This window comes from Rhinolophus sinicus, chromosome 5 (genome assembly GCF_057876585.1).
Source record: "Rhinolophus sinicus isolate RSI-liver-muscle chromosome 5, RSI-T2T, whole genome shotgun sequence".
Taxonomy (NCBI): domain Eukaryota; kingdom Metazoa; phylum Chordata; class Mammalia; order Chiroptera; family Rhinolophidae; genus Rhinolophus; species Rhinolophus sinicus.
Genome location: NC_142505.1, coordinates 30,804,978 through 30,825,677, shown reverse-complemented (window position 1 = coordinate 30,825,677; position 20,700 = coordinate 30,804,978). Strand labels below are relative to the sequence as shown.

Here is a 20,700-nt window from a genome sequence, read left to right as displayed (position 1 = left end):
ATAGAAGGTTTTCACCCATTATTGTATTAAGTTACATCTTTTTAAACCCATTCCTGAAGTAGATTTGTGGTTTACTCTCAGAAACTGTGGCAATCACTGGGACTGTTCACAAATATTCTGATACATATGATTTTACTACTTTGGGACAGTTATAAACTCTCATTAAGCTTCAATTCCTTACCTGTAGAAATATTATCTATTTCGTGAAAGTTAGAACTGACTATATGGCTTGCTCTGACCAATTAAATTGTGTGCAGAAGTGACATGTTTCACTTCCTGGGACAAATTTTAAGAGTGCTGCACAATTTGCCCATTTCCTTTCATCTGCCATAGGAATAGACCCTTCCTTCAGTCTCAGTCCTTGAGAGATGAGCATGAGACATAGATAAGTGGGCACGAGGCATAAAATGAATATATTCTTGCTACTTTAAGCCACTGAGTTTGGAGATTGCTTGGTGTTACTGCAGAACTTAGCCTATTCTATTGAATCAGTCACTAAAAGACCCTCTGGATTTGTCCACATAACAGAGGACAAATGGACAAGTACACTTTTCAAATTTGGGTAGAAATAACTGTTCGTAGAATTTCAGAACAAATATTAGCGTTAATATTTTGAATAGTAAATTCACATGCACACACAAATACACACACACATCAGCTTTTATCTATTGAAAAAAAAAAAGCTGCTTAACAATCTTGTGGTTTAAAGCTGTTGTACATATTCTTAATTATTCCTGAAAATAAATTCCTGGAAATGAAATTGCTGATCTGGCACACAGGCAAAGTTTGCCGTCTTTTGTTATATATTCTCAATTCCCTTTCAGAAAAGGTGCAACAATTTAAATTTCCAGTGGCTATCTAGGTGATAAATTTAGTTGGGAGCAAATCATCATAAAATATATTCCAACACATTATAAACCAAGGGAAAGCATCATCCCCAGAAGAAAACGTTGAACATACTCCACTGAGGAGGGAGAAGGGTGAAGGGAGTTTTAACAAGTTAGGTTGCTGGTTGTTCATCCTGAGTTTGCTTTACAGCCTTGATGGGGCCCAAACTGGGAATGGCCAGAGCAAACAGGCACAGCTGTATAGGTGGCACTGTCCTAGGACACCCAGCTGTGGGAACTGGTGGGTACTGTAATACAGCCAGCACACCACTCACCAAGCCAGGTGCCTAGGCTTGCACCCACCCAGAGCATTGGGCATCTTTTTCTAATTTCACAAAGATGTCATATCGAACAGCAGCAGCCCTTGGAGACGGAGAAGCAGGAAGAATTAGGGAGCGTACGAGAGAGGAAAGGCAGTGGAAAGAGCAAGGCCCAGATTTAGGCTGATCCAGAGTTTAGGGAAAAGAGGCATATGGACCCCTAGGTAGCCTAAAAGAGCAAAGAGCACACACACTCACCATGAAGTAGGAGTTGTACCTTCACCCCTCCCCCCACCATGCTGGTAATTGGCCAGTCCTGTCTCAGAGAGACTCTTGGTCAGTGTCAGGGATTAGGGACCCTGGGGGTCTTTCAGCCCTGAACAGTCCCAATTCATACAGAGGGAGACGGGGAGTCATTCCAGGGGGCACTGAGCTCTTATCACTTGGGTTGGCATGCCGGAGGCTTAGTAGCATCCAGTGCCATTTGGAAAGCTGAAAGTGTATCTTAGCCCCTGTGAAAGGAGTGATACCCACACAGGTCAACTCCATGCACTTACCTTTGCCTCGGAGAAGCTCAGATGCCTCCTTCAGTCTCTCTAAATCATCATCCAGTCCATCAGTAAACACTAAAAGGACCTGTTGTTTGGGGGCAGGGGGGAGCAAGGAGGGAGAGGGAGGGAAGGAGAGAAGGAGAGAGGGAATAGGACAGGGGAGGAGGCAGAGGGGGAGGGAAAGGAAAGAAGGGGAGAGGCGAAAGGGAATGGAGAAGATGGATGCTATAAGATGCACATTTCTTTAAAATTCAAGGGTAAGCTTAACTTTCTTGGTTGTATCCAGCCTTTCACCCTGTTCCCTTTCACCCATTCATTATTTATTTTATTACACATTTGTTTTTACTTCAACTTCCCCAAGAAGAAGAAGAAGAAGAAGAAAAGAAATTTGAACCAGCTTAACATGTTCACTTAAAAATATCTTCCAAAAATTATCTTACAATACTCATCTTTATCAATGTCAAAAATTGGTTGCATTTTTCTACAATTAAAATGTGTTACCTTCACTCATGGAAAATTTTAATTTTAAAAAATGAATTATACTAGTCAAGAAATAAATTCATTGAATGTATGATTGAAGGGAAATCTAAATGTAACTTTCAAAGTTTGGAGATGACATTTCTTAATAAACATCACATGAGACCTTGCAAGTTCTGTGGACTTGCGTGGGTGTAAAGTTTGGGGGCCAAAAAGGACCTGTTTGGGGGCCAAAAAGGACCAAAAAGGGAAGGAGTGGGCTTCACTACGGAGCCATTAGCTGTCACTAAAGACAGTTCAAGGTGCTGACTGGAAAAAAAATTAGGCCCTACTCTACATGGGAGTCAGCGACCAGAGGAGCTGAGGAGTCTTAAAATATCTTCCAGTGATCTTTGGAATGAATTATTCCATGGAAGAATCTGGATCACTGAACTGTGGGCAACTTGAGGGCAGGGACTTTTATCCTTTCATCCTTATTGGCAGTATTCAGCACAGAGCCTCTAGGGCTTAGTAAATATCTTTTGACTGAATGAAAGTACATTTTTCTTGGTCTTTACTGAGTAAGACTATGGTTTGCCTCTATGTAGGATCTCCAGTGAAGAACAGTCACAAAAGCTTTATGCCCCCCTACTCCACTGCCCCCCCAACTCTGCTTGATGGCTCCGTCACATGGATTCTCAGCATTATTACCTTCACTTTAGCAGAAGAGAAGTGGATGGCGTTATTGCCCAGGAACTGCAGAAAACCCACGTCCATGTGGTTGCTATTGGCAGCCTGATGAACCAAGAACTTCTGAATGGTCTCATCACTATACTTCCCAAAGCCTGAGTCAAAGACAACCTGACCGTTTGAGCCAGGAACCAGGTAGCGAAACATTATGTTGCTCTGACCAGGAACACTACAGCTGATGTTAGAAAGCAAGGACAACTGTTGCATCAGCTCTGGCAGTAATCCTTGAAGCTTCTGATGAACTTGCCTTGTGGGAATGGAGATATCAATTCCTACAGACAAATCTATGTTGCATCCTTTGAAGGTGGAGGAGGAAAAAAAACAAATTAGTCATCTATAGATGCATGACCAGGCCTGCCCTGGAAGAAGAACCCCAGACAATTCACAGAAATGTAAGCTAAATAATGATTGTTGTTTAATTTCAGGGATGGTTTGTTACACAACAAAAACTGACTGATACATTATGTACTATTTCATACCTCTCTACACCTCTGCTGATCCTATGCCTCTACCTGAATTGTCCTTTCCCTTCCCCTCCACGCCAATCTGGTTAACTCATACATGTCTTTCAAGTAACAGTTCAAGTAACCCCCTCCCTAAAGCTCTTTCTGACTCATGTCCCCAGCTCCTCGGGTTGAATTACCAAATGTCCCTGATTGTCCTTTGTTACTTTACTTGACATTCTCTCCCACTAAACAGGATTTCTTGATAGTAGGGACAATATCATCTTACTTTCCCAGTGCCTAATACAGATGCTCATTAAATGTTTGACAAATGAATGAAGAAGGGAATATAAATGAGCCTTGAGTCTCTTTCAGCACGAGCTTACTATTTCCTTTTCTCCTGGAAGTTTTCTTCCTCATTCAGCACCTACACATCGACCTTGTTTCAGGGACATATATTAGAAAAGATCAGGACTGACAAACGCTCCTAATTTTCTGTTTCTTCTGCCTGAAAACTTTTTTTAAATATTTGTCATTATTGTAATAGTACTATTTAAATATTTCTTAATGTACAACTTTCCAATATTGATGGATAACAAACATGATGGACTTTTTATGTATTTTTTTCAATTACAGTGGACATTCAATATTATATTAGATTCAGGTGTACAGCATAGCGGTGAGATATTTATATAATTCACAAAAACTTTTAAGCCTTCCCAGAAAGATGTAGCTAGAATTTGAAGGCCCACTGATCTTTCAGGCTATACCCACCCACTCACAAGTGAATAATAAGAACATCCACAAAATTCCACTGAGGAGGCAAAAGTTGATAGTCACAGGTGCACCTGGATTAGTATCTGAATAAATGACTTAAAATGTAATTTATCAACCATAAAAGGGCCACTGTTCTTAACTACTTCTGGACAATGAACATAACTTGAAACTCTCCAGGGCAAGCCTGGACACATGCACATTTTCTCCTTGACCAGCACACACTGGAATATTGGCTCAGAATCAAAAATAAACAAAACTAAGATGTTGAAAGGGGACAATTTCGAGGAAATTAATTGAATACTGGATGTTTCACCAGTGAAAAGGGTCATAAACAGTGACTTAAAGTTTCTCAGGGATCTGAGTCATGAGTTTTCCATCCCCTAAATATCATACACCATGCTAGCTCAAGTATGCTTCTGGAGTTGCCAAGATAGAAGATGCCTTCCTCTCCTCCTTTCATATAAAACATCTTGGTTTTGTTTTGATTTTTAAATCTCTAATTGAAATTCACCAAAAGGAGTTTTCACCAATGTAAATCCCATTTCTGTATCACATCTAATTTCAGAAAAAATAAGTTTCCTTTTTGCAGTATGGTATATTATTCCAACATTTCTAATTTATATTTTCCCCCAGGAACATTTTCAGCTGGCTTATTCTGTAATGCAAGGAGCATTCCTTTCCCTGTTAACAGAGAGGGCTGAACCTTGCTAGATAACCTCTAAGGTCTTTATGATTCAGCTTTATGATTCTAGAATTCTAGAATTAATTAGGTTTCAGCTATTAATAAAGTATCCAGCTAATTTCATCAAAAAAGTCAATGACAGGGGCAGCCAGATGGCTCAGTTCTTAGAGCATGAGCTCTCAACAAGGTTGCCAGTTCAGTTTCCACATGGGATGGTGGGCAGAGCCCCCTGCAACAAAAATTGAAAATGGCGACTGGACTTGGAGTTGAGCTGCACCCTCCACACCTAGATTGAAAGATAACTACTTGGAGCTGATGGGCCCTGGAGAAACACACTGCTCCCCAATATTCCCCAATAAAAAATAAATAAATAAAAATAAATTAAAAATAAAAGTCAATGACAAAGCTGTAGATAAATATAAATCCTAATTTACTACAAGGTACAAAATGAATTGAAAAGAGAAGCGAATCCTATATCTCTTTTCCTTCCCCTGATAATACCTAGGTGAATATAAACAAAGAAAATAGAACTTTGATTCCTAAAGAATGAACTGCTTAATGCAGGACTTCCCATAATCCATGCTTACTTAACAAATAATGTTACACATGTACTCTTTTCAATTGATTTTTTAATTCACCAAGAACACTGCAAAGTACTGATATTCTTTAGGCAGTATAAACAAAAATAGAAATTTAATAACTCTAAAAAATTGGCTCCAGTTTTTGACACCAAACTGCTAGGAAGTTCACACCCTACTTCCATTATTTCCCATCTGTGTTTTTTAACCTCTCCTATTTTTCTCATCTGGAAATTGGGTATCATAATAATAGCATCTGCTTCACATGGGGTTGATGTAGGAATATTGGACTTTATGGGTTCCACTATATACTCTTCTCTACGATTCCATACTATACTATATTTTACCATATTACACATTGCTATACCGTATTATACCATTTGATGACATTCTATGCTATTCTATACTATACTACAATCATGCAGCTCATAATGACATTTTGGTCTACAACAGACAACATATACAACTGTGGTCCCCGAAGATGATAGGGGGAGCTGAAAATTCCTATTGCCTCGTGATTACTATTTTGTACCAGTCTCAGCCTACGGATAGTAATGCTATCACTAGAAATGCCTGGGGGCACTCGCCTGGACCCCAGTGAGATTCCTACTGGGGAACATCTTCTCTTTCTAAACCCATGTTACAGCTGAACCAACACTTTGATTCTTATTACAATTGCAAGATGCCCTTTAGCAACAACCATTAGGAAAATTTGAAGAAAAAAAGAGTTTATTACTTACAGGCCCTGGAGTGTACGAGGCACATCAGGGGGCACATAGTGAGGTCACAGGTAGAGAGAGAATGCAGGACCCTTGGGTTCTGCTTTTATTGGGACCAAGTGTGAGTGGGGATGGGCTAAGGTTCTGTAGCTCATTATTGGTGAATTTAAAACATAAGGGTGAATTTAAAGTGCAAGAAGGGGAAAAACAAGTAGCCCAAATGGTCAGTTATGGAAATCAACCAAGATTTGTAAAACAGGAGGGTAGGCAGCCTGACTTTATCTTGTGTAGCTGGCAATGTGTTTATTCAAGATAGACTCCATTGAAGCAGCTGCCTATCTGAAATGAACGCCTCACCAATCAAAGCATAAGTTAAGCATTTGCATTACAAATGGAAAAGCCAACTGTCAGAGCTTACACTACAATTACTCACAGGTTTGTGGTGATGCTGGTGTAAACAAACCTCCTGTACCAGCAGTCCTATGAAAGCATAGCACCCACAATTACAGTAGTAGGCTATGCCATCTAGGTTGTGTAACCTATGATGTTCACACAATGACAAAATCCCCTAACAATGCATGTCTCAGAACGTATCCCTTCATTAAGCAACACATGACTATATACAATCTAACACTCTTCTATACTATACTATGTTTCATTTTGCCATACTACACTCTACTACCCTCCTACTCAGTGTGATTTGGGGACTGGCAGCATCAGCAGGGAGCATGTTAGTCATATAGAATCCCACACAGAATCACTGAATCATAATCTGAATTCTAGCAAGATCTCCAGGTGATTCACATGCATGTTAAAATTCGAGAGGCTCTGTTGTGCTCTACTCTACTAGATACACCAAAAGGCAACATAGAACGGTATTTAGTACACAGACTCTAGAACCAGACTGCCTCAAGTTCAAACCTAAGCTTTGCTACTTACTTGGGTCAAATGACCTGAATTTTCTGTGCCTTGATTTCTTCATCTGTAAAATAGTATCTACACTCATTCAATAAGGTTATGTGAAGAGTCTATGTTGTAACATGTGAAAGCCCTTGGAGCATCCCCTGGTGGGGTGGGCTGTTCCATCTAAAGGTTAGCTACCCTGATTATAATGTGGTTATGCTGTAGAATCTCAGTCCCTATGGGAGGGAAGGAGGTGGAATCATCCATGAAGACATTCTCTGGGTCAATCAACCTCTGAAAGGCAACTCTTGAGAAAGGAGCTGAACAGACTCAGACTGTTGGAAAAGGGAACACTTGTCTCTGGACCTTGCTGTTTTGGATAAAAGCTTGAGGAGATAAAATAAGATTGAGGATGACCTCAGCCATATGGAAGCAGATTGGCAACAAAGCAGAGCCCTATACAGAACACACATAGAAAAGAGTGCGTTCTATTTCTTAAGAACTACTGTCTAACTGATACTGCTCTCTGCTTCCATTTCCCTTTTGATATGCCTATATCTTCAGTAAGCTATGTTTACACATTCCAGTCTGGTTTCATCTATCTGCAAGGAATAAAGAGAAGAGTTCTGAGGACTTTCTAGAGACAGAGTTCTGAGAAGGTTCAGGCCTCTGGAGGCCAGAGTGGTGACGGCCAGGGAATGATTAAAAGAATCCCCAGGGGAAGGTGAACCACAGTGTCTTGGGAGTTCAAGCCAGTTGTCTTTCCCAGGGTGATCACCCCTCCCTCCCCCAGCTAAAAGGATCAGTTTTATTTTATTAAGAGAGTCAACAAGGTCCCTGACACCTGCAATGGGCTTGTGGATCAAATAAGAAACACTCTGTCACTCACCTTGTGGAATGCAGACCTTATAAAGAATTTCCTTCTCCAGATTCTGCAGGGACTCAAAATTTTCTTCATGGTACACTCTGTGCTCGTCATTAGTAATCTCCAAGAGCTGAGAGCGTTTGGCTTCTCCCACCCCAATGGCAAAAACAATTATGTTTCTGTCCCTGAGGGCCTTGGCTGGTATGGCTACATTGTCATGGGAGACCCCATCTGTGATCACAATCAAATACTGATGAACACCGGGTCTCCCTCCTCTTGAACTGTCAAAAAAAGGCAGAGTGAAATTCAAGGCTTTCCCGGTGTGGGTGCCATCTTTCATTTGTTGAACATTCAAGATGGCTCTGTGAATGTCCACCTTTAAAGAGTATTGGTTGAGCCTGAATTCTTCCTTGGGGGTTGAGCTGAATTGCAAAAGGCCAATCTGAATTTCATCAGCACCGATATTAGCTTGGTTCACCATGTTCTTCATGAATCCCTTCATCTTTTCAAAGTCTTTTGGAAGGATGGATTCTGAACCATCTATCAGGAAGATAATGTCAGCTTTCCTATTCTTACAGGCTGGGGGTGGGGAAAGAAGCAGAACAGAACACTCATTCAGAGGCTGAAACCAATTAATTACAAGTCTCCAGAGACAGTCTGAGGAGGCATATACATGACATGAAAATATTTTTAAAGGGAGTGGAAGAGGAAGTGAGTGAAATATATTTTCTGTGACCCAGCACAAACCAGTCTCAAAATAAGATACAGCAGTATGATAAAGATACAAAATTTGACAGGCTTGGTTCATTCTAGGTCATGGTCACTCTGTGTCCAATACTCACTTCTGGACCAGTGAATCCACACTTCAAGAATTCACATAGATTAGACACATAAACTTGGAGAGAGAAAGAGAAATTGAAAAAAAAATCCTTACTCTCTGAGGAGCAGATGTCTTGTACCACTTCTTGTTGGATGGCCTTCAAGGAATCAAACTCGTACACAAAAAATGTCTTGTCTTTAGCTATCTCCTCAAGCTCAGTAGTGCTAGCGTTTCTGACTCCAATAGCATAAATGATGACGCCATCTTCCCTCAGTGTCTCTGCCGCCTCAGCCACGGGGTCCCCAGATTCACCGTCAGTGATGATTATGAGATACCAAGGCACGTTGCTGCGAGCAGTGTTTGCAAAGACCTGAGCCATGTTACTCAAGGCCTGACCCGTCAAGGTACCCCCTCCACTCTGCTGGATGCCATCAATGGCTTCCTTCAGCCTTGTCACACTGGGATACTGGCTGAGGACAAATTGACTATTAATTCTATCTGAGTACTGAATGACACCAAATTGTACTCTGTCGGGCCCAACATGGAACAGCTTTATCACCTCGTTCATGAACATCTTCATTTCAAGAAAATCGTCGTGTGTGATGCTGCCCGACCCATCAATAAGGAAGTAGATATCTGCCTTCTCGATGTACACACAGCCTAGGCAATAAGAAGCAGCAACCCATTAGAACAGAGGTGAGACTGTAGCCAAAGCTATTGATCCCTATCCCCACCCATACTCCCTCAGCACTCTTTGTTCTGTTGAGAGCCAGCAGCTGTCTACTGAAAGCATCTGTGACTCTGTCTAGGGATATTCTTTGGCCGGAGCGTGATCCGTTCATACAGTAAGCAGGCCAGAATGCCTGGGAGTGAGTTTGGGAGCAGCTAAACACCAAGAATGGAGAGGAGTTAGTGGGTAAATACTCCAGCTCCCTTGCCCTTTGGGTGGGACAACTCTGAGGTGAGTTCTGCATAGTTTCCCTTAGTCCCCAGCAGAACTGAGCCCCAGCTGCCTACAGAGATTAGCTGCTTACTCACTCAGCCTGTTCTGGCTGCCTTCCTGCCTCTCATCTTCACTTCCCTACCCTGGAAGTGCCCTGGAGTCACCTCCCAGATAAACCACTTACATCCATATCCTTGTCTCAGAGTCTGTTTCTGGTGAACCCCACTTGAGACATGAAGTAAATATTACTTGATATTTCTCAAACAGGGAAGTTGAGAACAAGCTAAAAGTAAAATAGCAGAGCATATCCGAAACCATGAATTGTCTCAGTATCCAATATTTCTGCTTCTCATGCAAGTTGCACTTTTTAAGCATATGGACAAAAGAGTGGCACTTTTAAAATATGTGGGCACTTTCTGAAATTTAATTTAATTTAATTAATTCAAATAAATTTAAAACTTCCTGCTTTAAATGAGCCTTACTTAAATGAATCACTTTGTATTAAGGCCCAGACTCCAAAGGGCAACACAGCTCTACATTTAGATGCTGTCTCCACCACTTACTAGCAGGCTTGCCCCTTTGCATCTCAGTTTCCTAATCTGTAAAACAAGAACCTTAACACCTACTCAGTGAGTTTATTGTGAGAATTAAGTAAGATTTTGGAAACATAGCAGAGCTGAGTATTGAAAATTCACGGTTAAGATCACTCAGTGTTTTGTTTTTTATCATGTTGCAGATTCCTCAAAAAGAATGAAACATAGCTATCTCCTCGCTCTTTTCAGTAAGGGCTGCCCAGCCTTGTGTTATTAATCTCTGGAATCCCTTGATGCAGGGAAGAATCAAGAGCCTTTCCATGTTTCCTGGCCAAAAGGGAAGTGGTCTGAGGTGGGAGTTGGGTTCCCTTTCTCATGCCTTCCATTTGGGAGGACCTTGGTCCAGCCAATATGAGACATACTTACACTGAATATATACATTTCTTGTTTATCTGAATGAAATTCAAATTTAACTGGGCATCCTATATTTCATCTGGAAACCCTACACTAGAGGGGTAGGCATTGAAAGGGATGTGGGTTAGAAGAGTGCAGAGATCTGCAGCTATGATGTTTGTTGAATGCAAGGAGAACAGAGGAGAAATTATGAAAAAAGAAGGCAGAAACTCAGACCTTGCTGGAACCCAGCACCCACTGGTGACAGGTAGACGGCTAGCCCCATTCTGAGGAAAGGACCACTGTGCAGGAAGAGGCATCTCTGTAGCCAACCCCATGCAGCAGTGGCCCAAAGAGGCTCCATGGCAGCCCAGAAGAGCCAAGAGCCCTGAGTACTGCCTGGCACTACCTATTCTTGCCAGTCTTGGTAGATGAAGATTTGGGGGTTGGGGTTGGCAGAAGAGAAATATAATTTTTAGAGTCTGGTTGCTGCTAAGCATCCACATCTATTACATACACAAAGTTATTAGCAGAGTGTCTGACACATAGCAGATGACCAAGACGTGGTAATATTATGATTATTATAATCAGCCAGGACAGAATTCTGATTTTAAAACATGTCCCAACTTCTATTTACCTGTAAGCTACTCCCACCGCTAACTCCTCTACATTTTGGGCTGATTTTCCTGATTCCAGGTTTCTTTTTAGCTGCTAGGCAGTCTGGAAGAGAAATCAGATCTCAACTCTTTACACTGTGAATTAGGAGAGAAAAGGAGCCTTCTCTCCTTCCCTACAGAATATAGGCAAAGGGTGTGCAAGGAAATGAAACTCATATTTAATGATTTTGTTCCTCATTCCCAGGACAGAGAAAGGGACTAAAAATACAGGCCACAGACAAAGATGGAAATCTATTTAGATATTTTAAATCTCTAGACCTTGGCACAAGTAATCAAGAAATTACAAGATCATTTAGTGATTGTTTGTTTGTTTGTTTGTTTGTTTTTAAAAAAGCTCATTTTCCACAAAAGATATAATCATAGACAGCCTTGAATTCTTAATTATCTTCGCTTCAAGTTGTCATCTTCTTCCTACAGTTCTGATTCGAATCTAAGAAACACTAGCATGGGTGGACAAAAATAGACAGGTAGACAGACAGACACAAAGATATTTTTAACAGCCAGTAAGTGGCAAATTTGGGATTTAAAATTCAGGCATTTTGACTCCAAGGTTCATATATTTAACTGCTATGTTTTTTCTGTTTTGTTTTGTTTTAACTGCATCCAGTAGGAACTCTCCTAACCTACCTTCTCTTAAGTGACTCCCCAGATTGAAAAAAAAAGTGATGTTCCCACAATGCATTGAGTGCCCTCTCCCTGGAGGCGCCCTCCCCGCCACCGAATTGAACACTATACAGTTCTGCTTTACTCAGTGGAAGAATAAGCCTATCAAGAGCAATGTGGGTTTGTCCCCAGCCTGTTTATGGTGGTTTTGTTATTCTAATTACACAACAAATAAAATATTGTGCAAATCAATAGGATATGAGTGTGAATAAAGGAAGTTTATTGCGTCTATGAAAACCAGGTTAACTGCTTAGAAAAGCCAATAAAGGAAAGTTACTATCAAAGAAATTGTTGGTGTACTAGATGGCACTATAAAAAATTGAATTTTTGAGATCATAAAACTCAATAAGGATTTCTGTACTCAGATTGTTTCAAACGTGGCTAAGTTATCTTCCCACTTTAAAGAAGCTGGAAATTATAGAAAATACACTATTGGATGATTGATGAAGAAAAGATACAGAATTCCAGTCAACAGGGATCACATTCAAAGAAGCCTTGGCCCTACACCAAAGATTGGAAAATTAATGTTCATTGGTTGTGTTTTAAAACAAAAATATTAAATTTTAAGAATGTGTCTTTTTAGAAATAATTTTCTGCTCTAAGTGACTTCAGATTTGGTCAATCCATACTCAGATCCCTTGGGCTTCCACTGTAAATACACATATATTTGCAACAAATTGTTCAAAGAGATGAGGGGTAAGATAGAAAGAGGGAGGAATGTTCACTTTTTACTTCATATGCTTCTACATTGTTTGGAATCAAGACAAAATAATTTTGATTTTACAAGTTTTTTTGTTTTGTTTTGTTTTGTTTTTTGAATTCACAACTTTTTACTAGAGTGTCAGATCATACTACGGCTGTTAAATCATCTGCTTTTCTACCAGACAACATTAGGGGAGAGCGCGAATGCAGTCCCCACTACCATAAATTATGCAGTCGAGTTTCCCACATTTAGGGAAATCGCAGGGGTCAGCACATCGGGAGCACAATGGATAAGCCTCACCCTGGGGAAACCACCTGCGTGATCATGGTACCTCCCTTGCCAGATAAGGATTGATTTTTATAAGTTTTATGTTTCTGTTTTCTAATAAGTTGACTCCAAAATCATTTCTTGGGTGGGGGTGGGGTGAGGGGTAGAGGAGGTGAGTGTATGGAGCAAGCAGAGTAAAGATTAATATATGTCAAGTTTGGAAAAGGTCCTCCTACCTTCTTGTAGGGCAGAGCTTATCCCAGTAATGGAAGGCCTGCGGCCCACAATCTCAGGGCAGAGCTGGTTCTTAATCTTGCTTCTCACTATGGAGAGTTGTAAAAAGGATTCCAGATGGACGACATGCTTCCCAGGAGGATACGAAGCTATCTTTGCCAGGTCCTCACTCTCTGAGGCAAGCTGGGTACCCACTGCATAGATGGTAACCCCCATCCTGCGGAGGAGAGAAGCCGGTCTGGATACAGAGTCTTGGGAGAAGCCTTCTGTAATGACCACGGCTATCTGCTTCACACCTTGCTTGGACCGGCTGCCCTTCTCCTGAATGAATACCTCCTTCCTTAGGAAATCCAAAGCAGCACCAGTCTTGGTCCTTCCTCTTCTTCCCTGATAGGTTAATTTGTCTAAATGCTCTAAGATTTGGGCTGGATTCTGAAACGTATCCAGTGAAAACTCAAGTCGTACTTCCTCACTGTAAAAGACCAAGCCAATTCTCACAACATCAGGATGAATGCTTACAGAGCTGATGGTGGTCTTCAAGAAATTGACAACTTGTTGGAAATTAGATTGCCTAACCCTGCTAAATTCTTCAATGAGGAACACTATGTCGGCAGGAATAGCAGCTGCACATGCTATAAACAAACAAAAACAAAAAGAAGGGCTTTAGCATAAGAACAGAGTAATAAAGACAACACTTATTTTGTATATAAAAGTTGTATTATGCTATATTTTTATAGCATAATATTTATATATTTACATGTAATATTTGCATATTTATTTTTATAACATTTAGTATTACAAATTGTAATATATATTAACTTATATTACATGTATTAACCTTTATTGCGCATTAACTTATAATATGTATTAACATATTAATACACTTCAGGATTTAGTGGAAGCCTTTATGACCATAATTTTGCATGATGGTCAAAGAATATCACAGGGTTCATATATATCTCAAAATTTTTCACACGAAAGAGTATCCACTTGTAAAATATGTAAATATCCATAAGAATGTGCTTTAAGGTCATTTTTCAATTCATGTAAGTCCACTAGAAGCATATGAGTCTTGCTTGACTAGTTTTTTCTTCATTTTTTGAGTTCCAGGAAATCCTGGATGAAATTCTCTTTCATAGGGCTGAAACCTCTTGGATTTAATCATTTTTCCTCTGTCTTAGTAAAAGATAGAAATAATAAATTGTGACTATTTATTAATAAATCTTGTCTATTTATTTCTATAGACAAGAAATAATAACTTGTGTACCTTTCTCTGATAAATTTCATGTCATTTCAACAGAGACATGAAATATGGCAAATTCCTATCAAAATTTGCTGTCCAGAAATCGGGCTACATGGCTATTCTATTTTGCTATATAAGAATCTTCCCTTTAACCTTTCTCAAACGAGATAATGGAGTTATAACTACATTAAACTCCTTTCTCAGAGGAGTCCAGACACCTCTCCCAATTTAAGGCAGCATCTAATGTAGGGAAAACCACTGTGTCCATGTACCAAAAAGGTCCAAATCTGCTGTGATGTATGAAAAAAAAATCTCTCTAGCAGAAAGCCAAAACCACATATGTAGGAGGCTGAAACCAGTCTGTAGACAACTGAATGTTGTGAAACAAAGTTTGGAGAAGAGAATATAGGGGCAACAAAATAACCTCTTGACTTATCTTTGGTCAGTTGGTGTCCTAAAATTTCGTTCTTGGTCTTTTTTTTAAATATATATAAAGAACCAAAAATCAATCCTAGATTTAAAAAGAGGATTTTGCTCCCGATTTCGCCAAGTTTTAACACCAATCATCTTTGACTTCTCCCCTGTTTCACCTGCGGGTACCAAGTGTTATTATTCTCCTTTCAAGTTATCATCAGGATTAATCACCTTTCTTCATTATGAGAGCCACTGTTGGCTAGACCCCGGTATCCTCTCTATATAGACAGATGACAGCTTATCCTTAAGTCCTGAGTTGGAGATGTCATGTGGAGTCCAGCCTGCCCACTGAAGGCTTCCTTAAAGACTATTTTAGTCATGTCATTTTTCCTGTGTAAAAGCCTACTGTTACTTCCCAGTGCCTTTGGGACCTCATGATCAGGGTCCACCATACCTAATCCAATCTCATCCCTCACTGCTTCTAGACCCTCCCCCAATGTTAGCAGATGATGAAGCAGAGGCCTGAAAAGTGCCTGTGCAATTGGGTTTTCTCTCTTGCACGTCTGCAGTTACCATGGGAAGGACATGCCCAGACTAGCCTAATGATCGCAGGAGGAAGAAGAGCGCTATGGAGCAGAGCCAATGTAGATCAGCCAACCCTCAGCCAAATCCCAAATGTGTGAATAAACCCAGGCAAGATCAGCAAAGCCATTCAATTGAGCCCAGTGAAGAGAAGCTGACCCCCAGCAGATAAAATAAGTAATTCTTTTCAGCCACTGACTCTTTGCATGGCTTGTTCTGCAGCATCACTGTGACTATCGTTACCTAATACAAGGAGTGGGCCTGAGGCAGCTCCATGCCTCCTCCTCTTCCCAATTCTCTAGTGCTGGTGTCCCGGTATGAAGGAATCCAGAATGCCCCCTTCTCTGCTCTGTCCCCAGACTTTTCTGTTATGCTAAGACTTCCCCGTGGCTCACACACCTAGGAACCAAAGCTTACCTACAACAGCCTCCTTCTCAGGCTCAGTCCTGAACTCAGGCTTCCCAATCCCTTGGATCCCCGTATTCACATCTTGCATCACCCGTCTGACTCCATCGTGTCCTTGCATCTCATATACAAGAGGTGGGGACGCCATCCCCTCCAGTTCTCTTCTGTCAAAGTCCTGTACGCCCACCATCATGACTTTTACGCCTTTCTCCCTCAATGTCTGTGCAGCATCCAAGACCTCATCCTCAGATTTGCCTGAGGTCATGACCACTGCATACTGGGGAATGCCCTGGAGAAACCGGCTTCCCGTTGCCTCCTGGAAGAAGGTCTGATGAAGGTATCGCAGAGCTTTGCCTGTCCTCCTAGAGCCACCCCGGAACAAAAACTGTTTATGGATGTGAGCAAGCATCTCATCCTGGGTCTTGTAGGTATTGAGCAAAAATTCAGTGTGACCTTGACCACCATACTGAGCCAGCCCAACCTGGTACTTGTCCCTGCCAACATCCAGCATGCCAATCACTCTGGAGAGGAAATTCTGCATCCACTGGAAACTGGCCCGTGATGTGTTCTGTGAGGTGTCAGCAAGAAAGACCACATCTGCAGGAGCCTGGATGAATCCTGGAACTGAAGGGGACAGGGGAGGAAAAGACACAGCAGACGAAACAAAGCATATAAAGAGCTCATGAAAACTGAATACAGCAATGGTTTTGGGGGGCGGTATAAGAGGGAGAGGTGCTTTATTTATGTAACACTGTACACGTTGTATATCCACTTCTTCCCCCACAAGGCTGTCTCTCACTTATACCCTGCTGCCTTTGTTGTCTGCTTCATTAGACTAAAGTACCTTTTAATTACTATTCTTCAAACAATGGAGGAGACAAAGAAAGTTAACCTATACTATGCTAGAGATTTTTGTATACTTTATCTCCTCACAAACACCCTGCTGGCAAGTATTTTTATCTTCATTGTGCAGATGAGAAAACGGAAGTAAAGAAGTGACGCTGCGTGTGCATGCTCACATAACTAGAAAGAAGCAAAGGCAGGATTGGAAAAAACAAAAAACAAAAACAGGTTTTCTGGACTCCAAAACCCATGCTGTTTCCTTTTACCAACACGGTAGGATGTTCTTTTCTACCCATGAGAACTTCCTGTATCCTTCAATCCAGGGGTGTCCAAACTTTTTTCAACGTTTTTCACCAAGGGCCATATGTGGTAAAATACACAAACAGCCGGGCCACTCACTCGAGGTGAAGTACGTATTGCCTCACCTGGTTTATTTAAGTCAACTAAATATATTTTTGGAATTTGCTGAGGGCCAATTAACAATGGATTGCGGGCCGCAGTTGGCCCACGGGCCGCAGTTTGGACACCCCTGCTTCAATCCCTACCTTAGATGTTCCTTCATCTAGGAAGTCTCCCCACGTTCTCCAGGGATGGCAGGGAGCTCCATCTCCTACTTTGCACTGCACTCCGCATATCCTGGCTCATATTGTAACTAGGGATCCTGGTTGGGATGTTGGGTTTTGACACAGCTTCTTACCTTTCATCTCACCCTCCCCTGCTGAGCACAGTGTCTGAAGAATGCCTCCTGAGACATCCTGCAGGATGTTGAAGTTTTCAATGTTGAAGAGAAATTTCTCAAATGGCTCACTGGCCATTTTTTGCAGCTCCTGGACATCCTGGACATTAACCCCTACCACATACACAACAACTCCATCTTCTTTCAACCTGTCAGCTGCCTCCTGGACTTCATCATTTGACTCCCCGTCTGTCACTAGGATAACTATCTGGGGAACCCTGTCTTTGGCCCGGCTGCCGGCTGCCTCCGTCAAGTAGTTGGTCCTGATAAACTCCAGGGCACTCCCGGTGTTCGTGCCTCCTGTACGGTAGGGCAGGTTCTGGATATGCTCCAGGACCACACTCTTCAGAGGGTACTGGTTCAGCTGAAAGGCTGGGTAGATGTTGTCATTATACTGAGCGAGACCCACTCGGACCTGGTCACTGCGGATGTCAAGCCCCAAGACAACAGAACGAAGGAAGTTCTTCACTTTCTGGAAATTCTGGGGTCCGATGCTGGTTGAGCTGTCTACCAGAAAGACAATATCTGCCACGACTGCTTCTCTGCAAGCTGTACAAGAGAGGTCAAGAGGGATCTTCACTCACAATGCTTAGAACCAATGGAGCCAAATGATATACAGAAGGAGAGAGAAATGCCAGAAAACCTATATTCAATGGTCCTCAGACACCCCAATAACAGAGTACTCAGAGAAGGGACAACAAACCCTGTGCGTTTCCTTCCCTCCACTCCATCACCTACTGAGACTTCTGTCCTGTTCTACTGATACCTCCAATCTTGAAATCCACTTGGACAATCCCTTCACTTTCATTAAGAGAAAGAAAACTTGTATAAATGTAGCAGCAAGCTGAGAATGGGGCTGTCCTCTTTCCAGTGAGAGTAAACTTCTTCTCTAGGAGTGTGCTGGCAGCAACAGGTCAGAAGACTGGAATGTATCCCATGTTCTATGATACATCTATTGTAGCTCTGCCACTTAGTAGCCCTCTGACCTATTTATCACTCACCTCTTCGAGACTCAGTTCTCTCTCTGCAGCACTGAAGTCTGTATACCAGCCCTCACAATCTCACAGAACAAAATAAGATAATCTACTGTAGCAGATAATATCAGTGCTCTGCCCAGATCCTTTGGGATTCCTTTTTATTATTTCTGTACAGTGTTCTTTGGAGGACTTCTCTTCAGGTACTGGAGCTGCTTTGCCTATCAGATATGAAAGCCTGTCTCCTTGCCTTGGGTCAAGAAAATCAGGAGCTCTCCTGTAGGATCCAGCTGAAACTACCTTCTGTGGAACTTTTGTCCTTTCCTCTATTTCTCTGTCTTGCATCTCCTACATCCTTACCAATCTCCTTTGTGAGCTCTTCTGTAATAAATGACCAGTATCTAAATCCTTTTTTCAGGCTCTGCTCCCAGGGAACACAATCTAAGACCTTTCTATTGGAATGGATCTACTCTAAAAGACTTGGGGTCAAGTCCTAGCTCTGCCATCCAGTCGTGTTACCTTTGGCCTCAGTTTCCTCACACCATAAATGCAAATAGTAATACTGATTACTTCATGTATCTATGTAAAAACAAATACTAATTGCCCTAAGTACCTAACCCAAAAAAAGCAACATATATATCTATCAGTCAGATGGACAATGCAAACAAGTTTCGGAAACTATATAGCACCAATCAAACCATAATTATTATTACTATGTATTTATCTAAAACCTCTTTGTAAACCTTGAAGTGCTATATAAAAGCAAGATATATAATTTGGAAGTACAGATTCAATACCACCACCATACACCTGTGGAATCAAATGGATCAAAAGTTTTAGCAGTTCTTCCAATTCATTTACCCTATGTAGAAATACCAAAATAATGAGTAAGTAATGAAGGCTCTGTCTTCTTGTGGGTTTTGATGAGCCCACAAGCAAGCTTCTCTTTCTCTGCTCAAAGTTCTGTGCTTTCTTGTAGAGTTTAGTAATTAATTCATAAAGAATTTTCACAAGTTTATGGCCCATTACCAGTAGCAGAAGTACTAAGCTGATAACAGGTATATTATCACAGGTAATGACCATAATGCATACGGGTACCTCTAATGGGTCAAACACTGTGATAAGCACTTTACTTGCATAATTTCTTTTAATGCATCCAACAACTCTCTGAGGTAGGTACTGTCATCCTAGAGAATTTAGATTCATAGAAATAAAGTAACATGTTAAAGACGACACAGTTAGAAAGTAGAGAACTGGGATTTGAACCCAAATCTTTCTTTTCCCTAAATTCTTACTCTTCACCAGTACATGATACCAAAACACTGGCAGTAAAATAAGCCAGCCTCCTGGGGGACCTACTGCCCCTCTCCTCTCTTCTGCCCCCCATCCAGGCAATATGGGTAAGCTAATCTAAGAATAATAATATCATTCTAGGAACAAATATTTCTTCCTTCAAAAATGGACTTACACTAATTCGTATATAGAACCAGCATAAGGCCCACAGGATTTGTACAAGAATTGATAAGTTTTGGGTCAGTGATTGGAGAGAAGCATAGGGTACAGATGGCTTAGCAAAAATTTAATATTATAATCAGACATGCAAACATATGGAAAATAAGAAGGACAGTGGGAGGGAGGAATAAGAGATAAAGCTTTGAGTTCTGTGACTTCTAGATCAGAAATAAGAAGGGAAACATCTTTGTACCTGGAGAGACGTGGTCAAGGGGTTGAGCTGCTTTTGCCAAAGTATCACAGAGCTCCTGCCGCAGCTTCTGGGCAAGAATGCTCAGACCAGACAAGTTGGAAACAAAGGAGGCAAACTTCTCCACAGGACGACTCGCAATCTTCCTGAGCTCTGCCAAAGATGCATTTCTGACACCAACTGCATAAAGCAGGATGCCTGCCCTCCTAAATGCCTCGGCAGGTTCCTGCACAGGGTCCTCAGCTGGGCTGCCGCTGATCACCACGGCGACCTGAGGCACACCCTGGCTTGCCCGGCTCCCCGCTGTTTCCTGGAAGTGGTGATCTAGAAGGAACTGCAGGGCTAGGCCCATCTTGTTGCCCCCAGTGCCCCCAGGTTTAAATTGAAACTTCCGAATGTGGTTTAACACAGTGCCTTTGTGGCGGTAGGTGGAAAGTTGGAACTCGGAATGGGCCACGTCACTGTACTGGGCCAGCCCCACGCGGATGGTCTCTCTGCTGACATTGAAGCCATTCACCGTGATGTACAAGAAGTTCCGCAGGACCTGGGTGTATCGAGGGTTGTTGACGCTGGTGTCCACTAGAAACACAATATCGCCCACAGAGGCCTCCCTGCAGACTGAGGAGAGAATCAATTTAAGATAAAACATTACAAAACTGACAGCTACTGGCTCTGAATACATCTCTCCCAAATCAGT

General features: G+C 41.6%; 1 protein-coding gene and 1 non-coding gene across 2 annotated transcripts in view; both read right to left on the bottom strand.

Annotated features, from left to right (window-relative positions):
- Window positions 1-20,700, bottom strand: part of LOC109444512 (collagen alpha-4(VI) chain-like) — a 105,302-nt gene that overhangs the window by 64,567 nt on the left and 20,035 nt on the right. Inside the window, exons 3-10 of the mRNA XM_074312826.2 lie at window positions 20,007-20,621; window positions 17,289-17,876; window positions 15,761-16,372; window positions 13,107-13,736; window positions 8,806-9,351; window positions 7,896-8,450; window positions 2,866-3,200; window positions 1,705-1,783 (exon numbers count right to left, since the gene is read on the bottom strand). Coding sequence (XP_074168927.2) covers window positions 1,705-1,783; window positions 2,866-3,200; window positions 7,896-8,450; window positions 8,806-9,351; window positions 13,107-13,736; window positions 15,761-16,372; window positions 17,289-17,876; window positions 20,007-20,621 — 3,960 coding nt within the window. The remainder of the gene's footprint in view (window positions 1-1,704; window positions 1,784-2,865; window positions 3,201-7,895; window positions 8,451-8,805; window positions 9,352-13,106; window positions 13,737-15,760; window positions 16,373-17,288; window positions 17,877-20,006; window positions 20,622-20,700) is intronic.
- On the bottom strand, window positions 12,792-12,954 carry LOC141567413 (U1 spliceosomal RNA). The gene has a single exon (XR_012489996.2). It is a non-coding gene; the product is annotated as a U1 spliceosomal RNA (small nuclear RNA).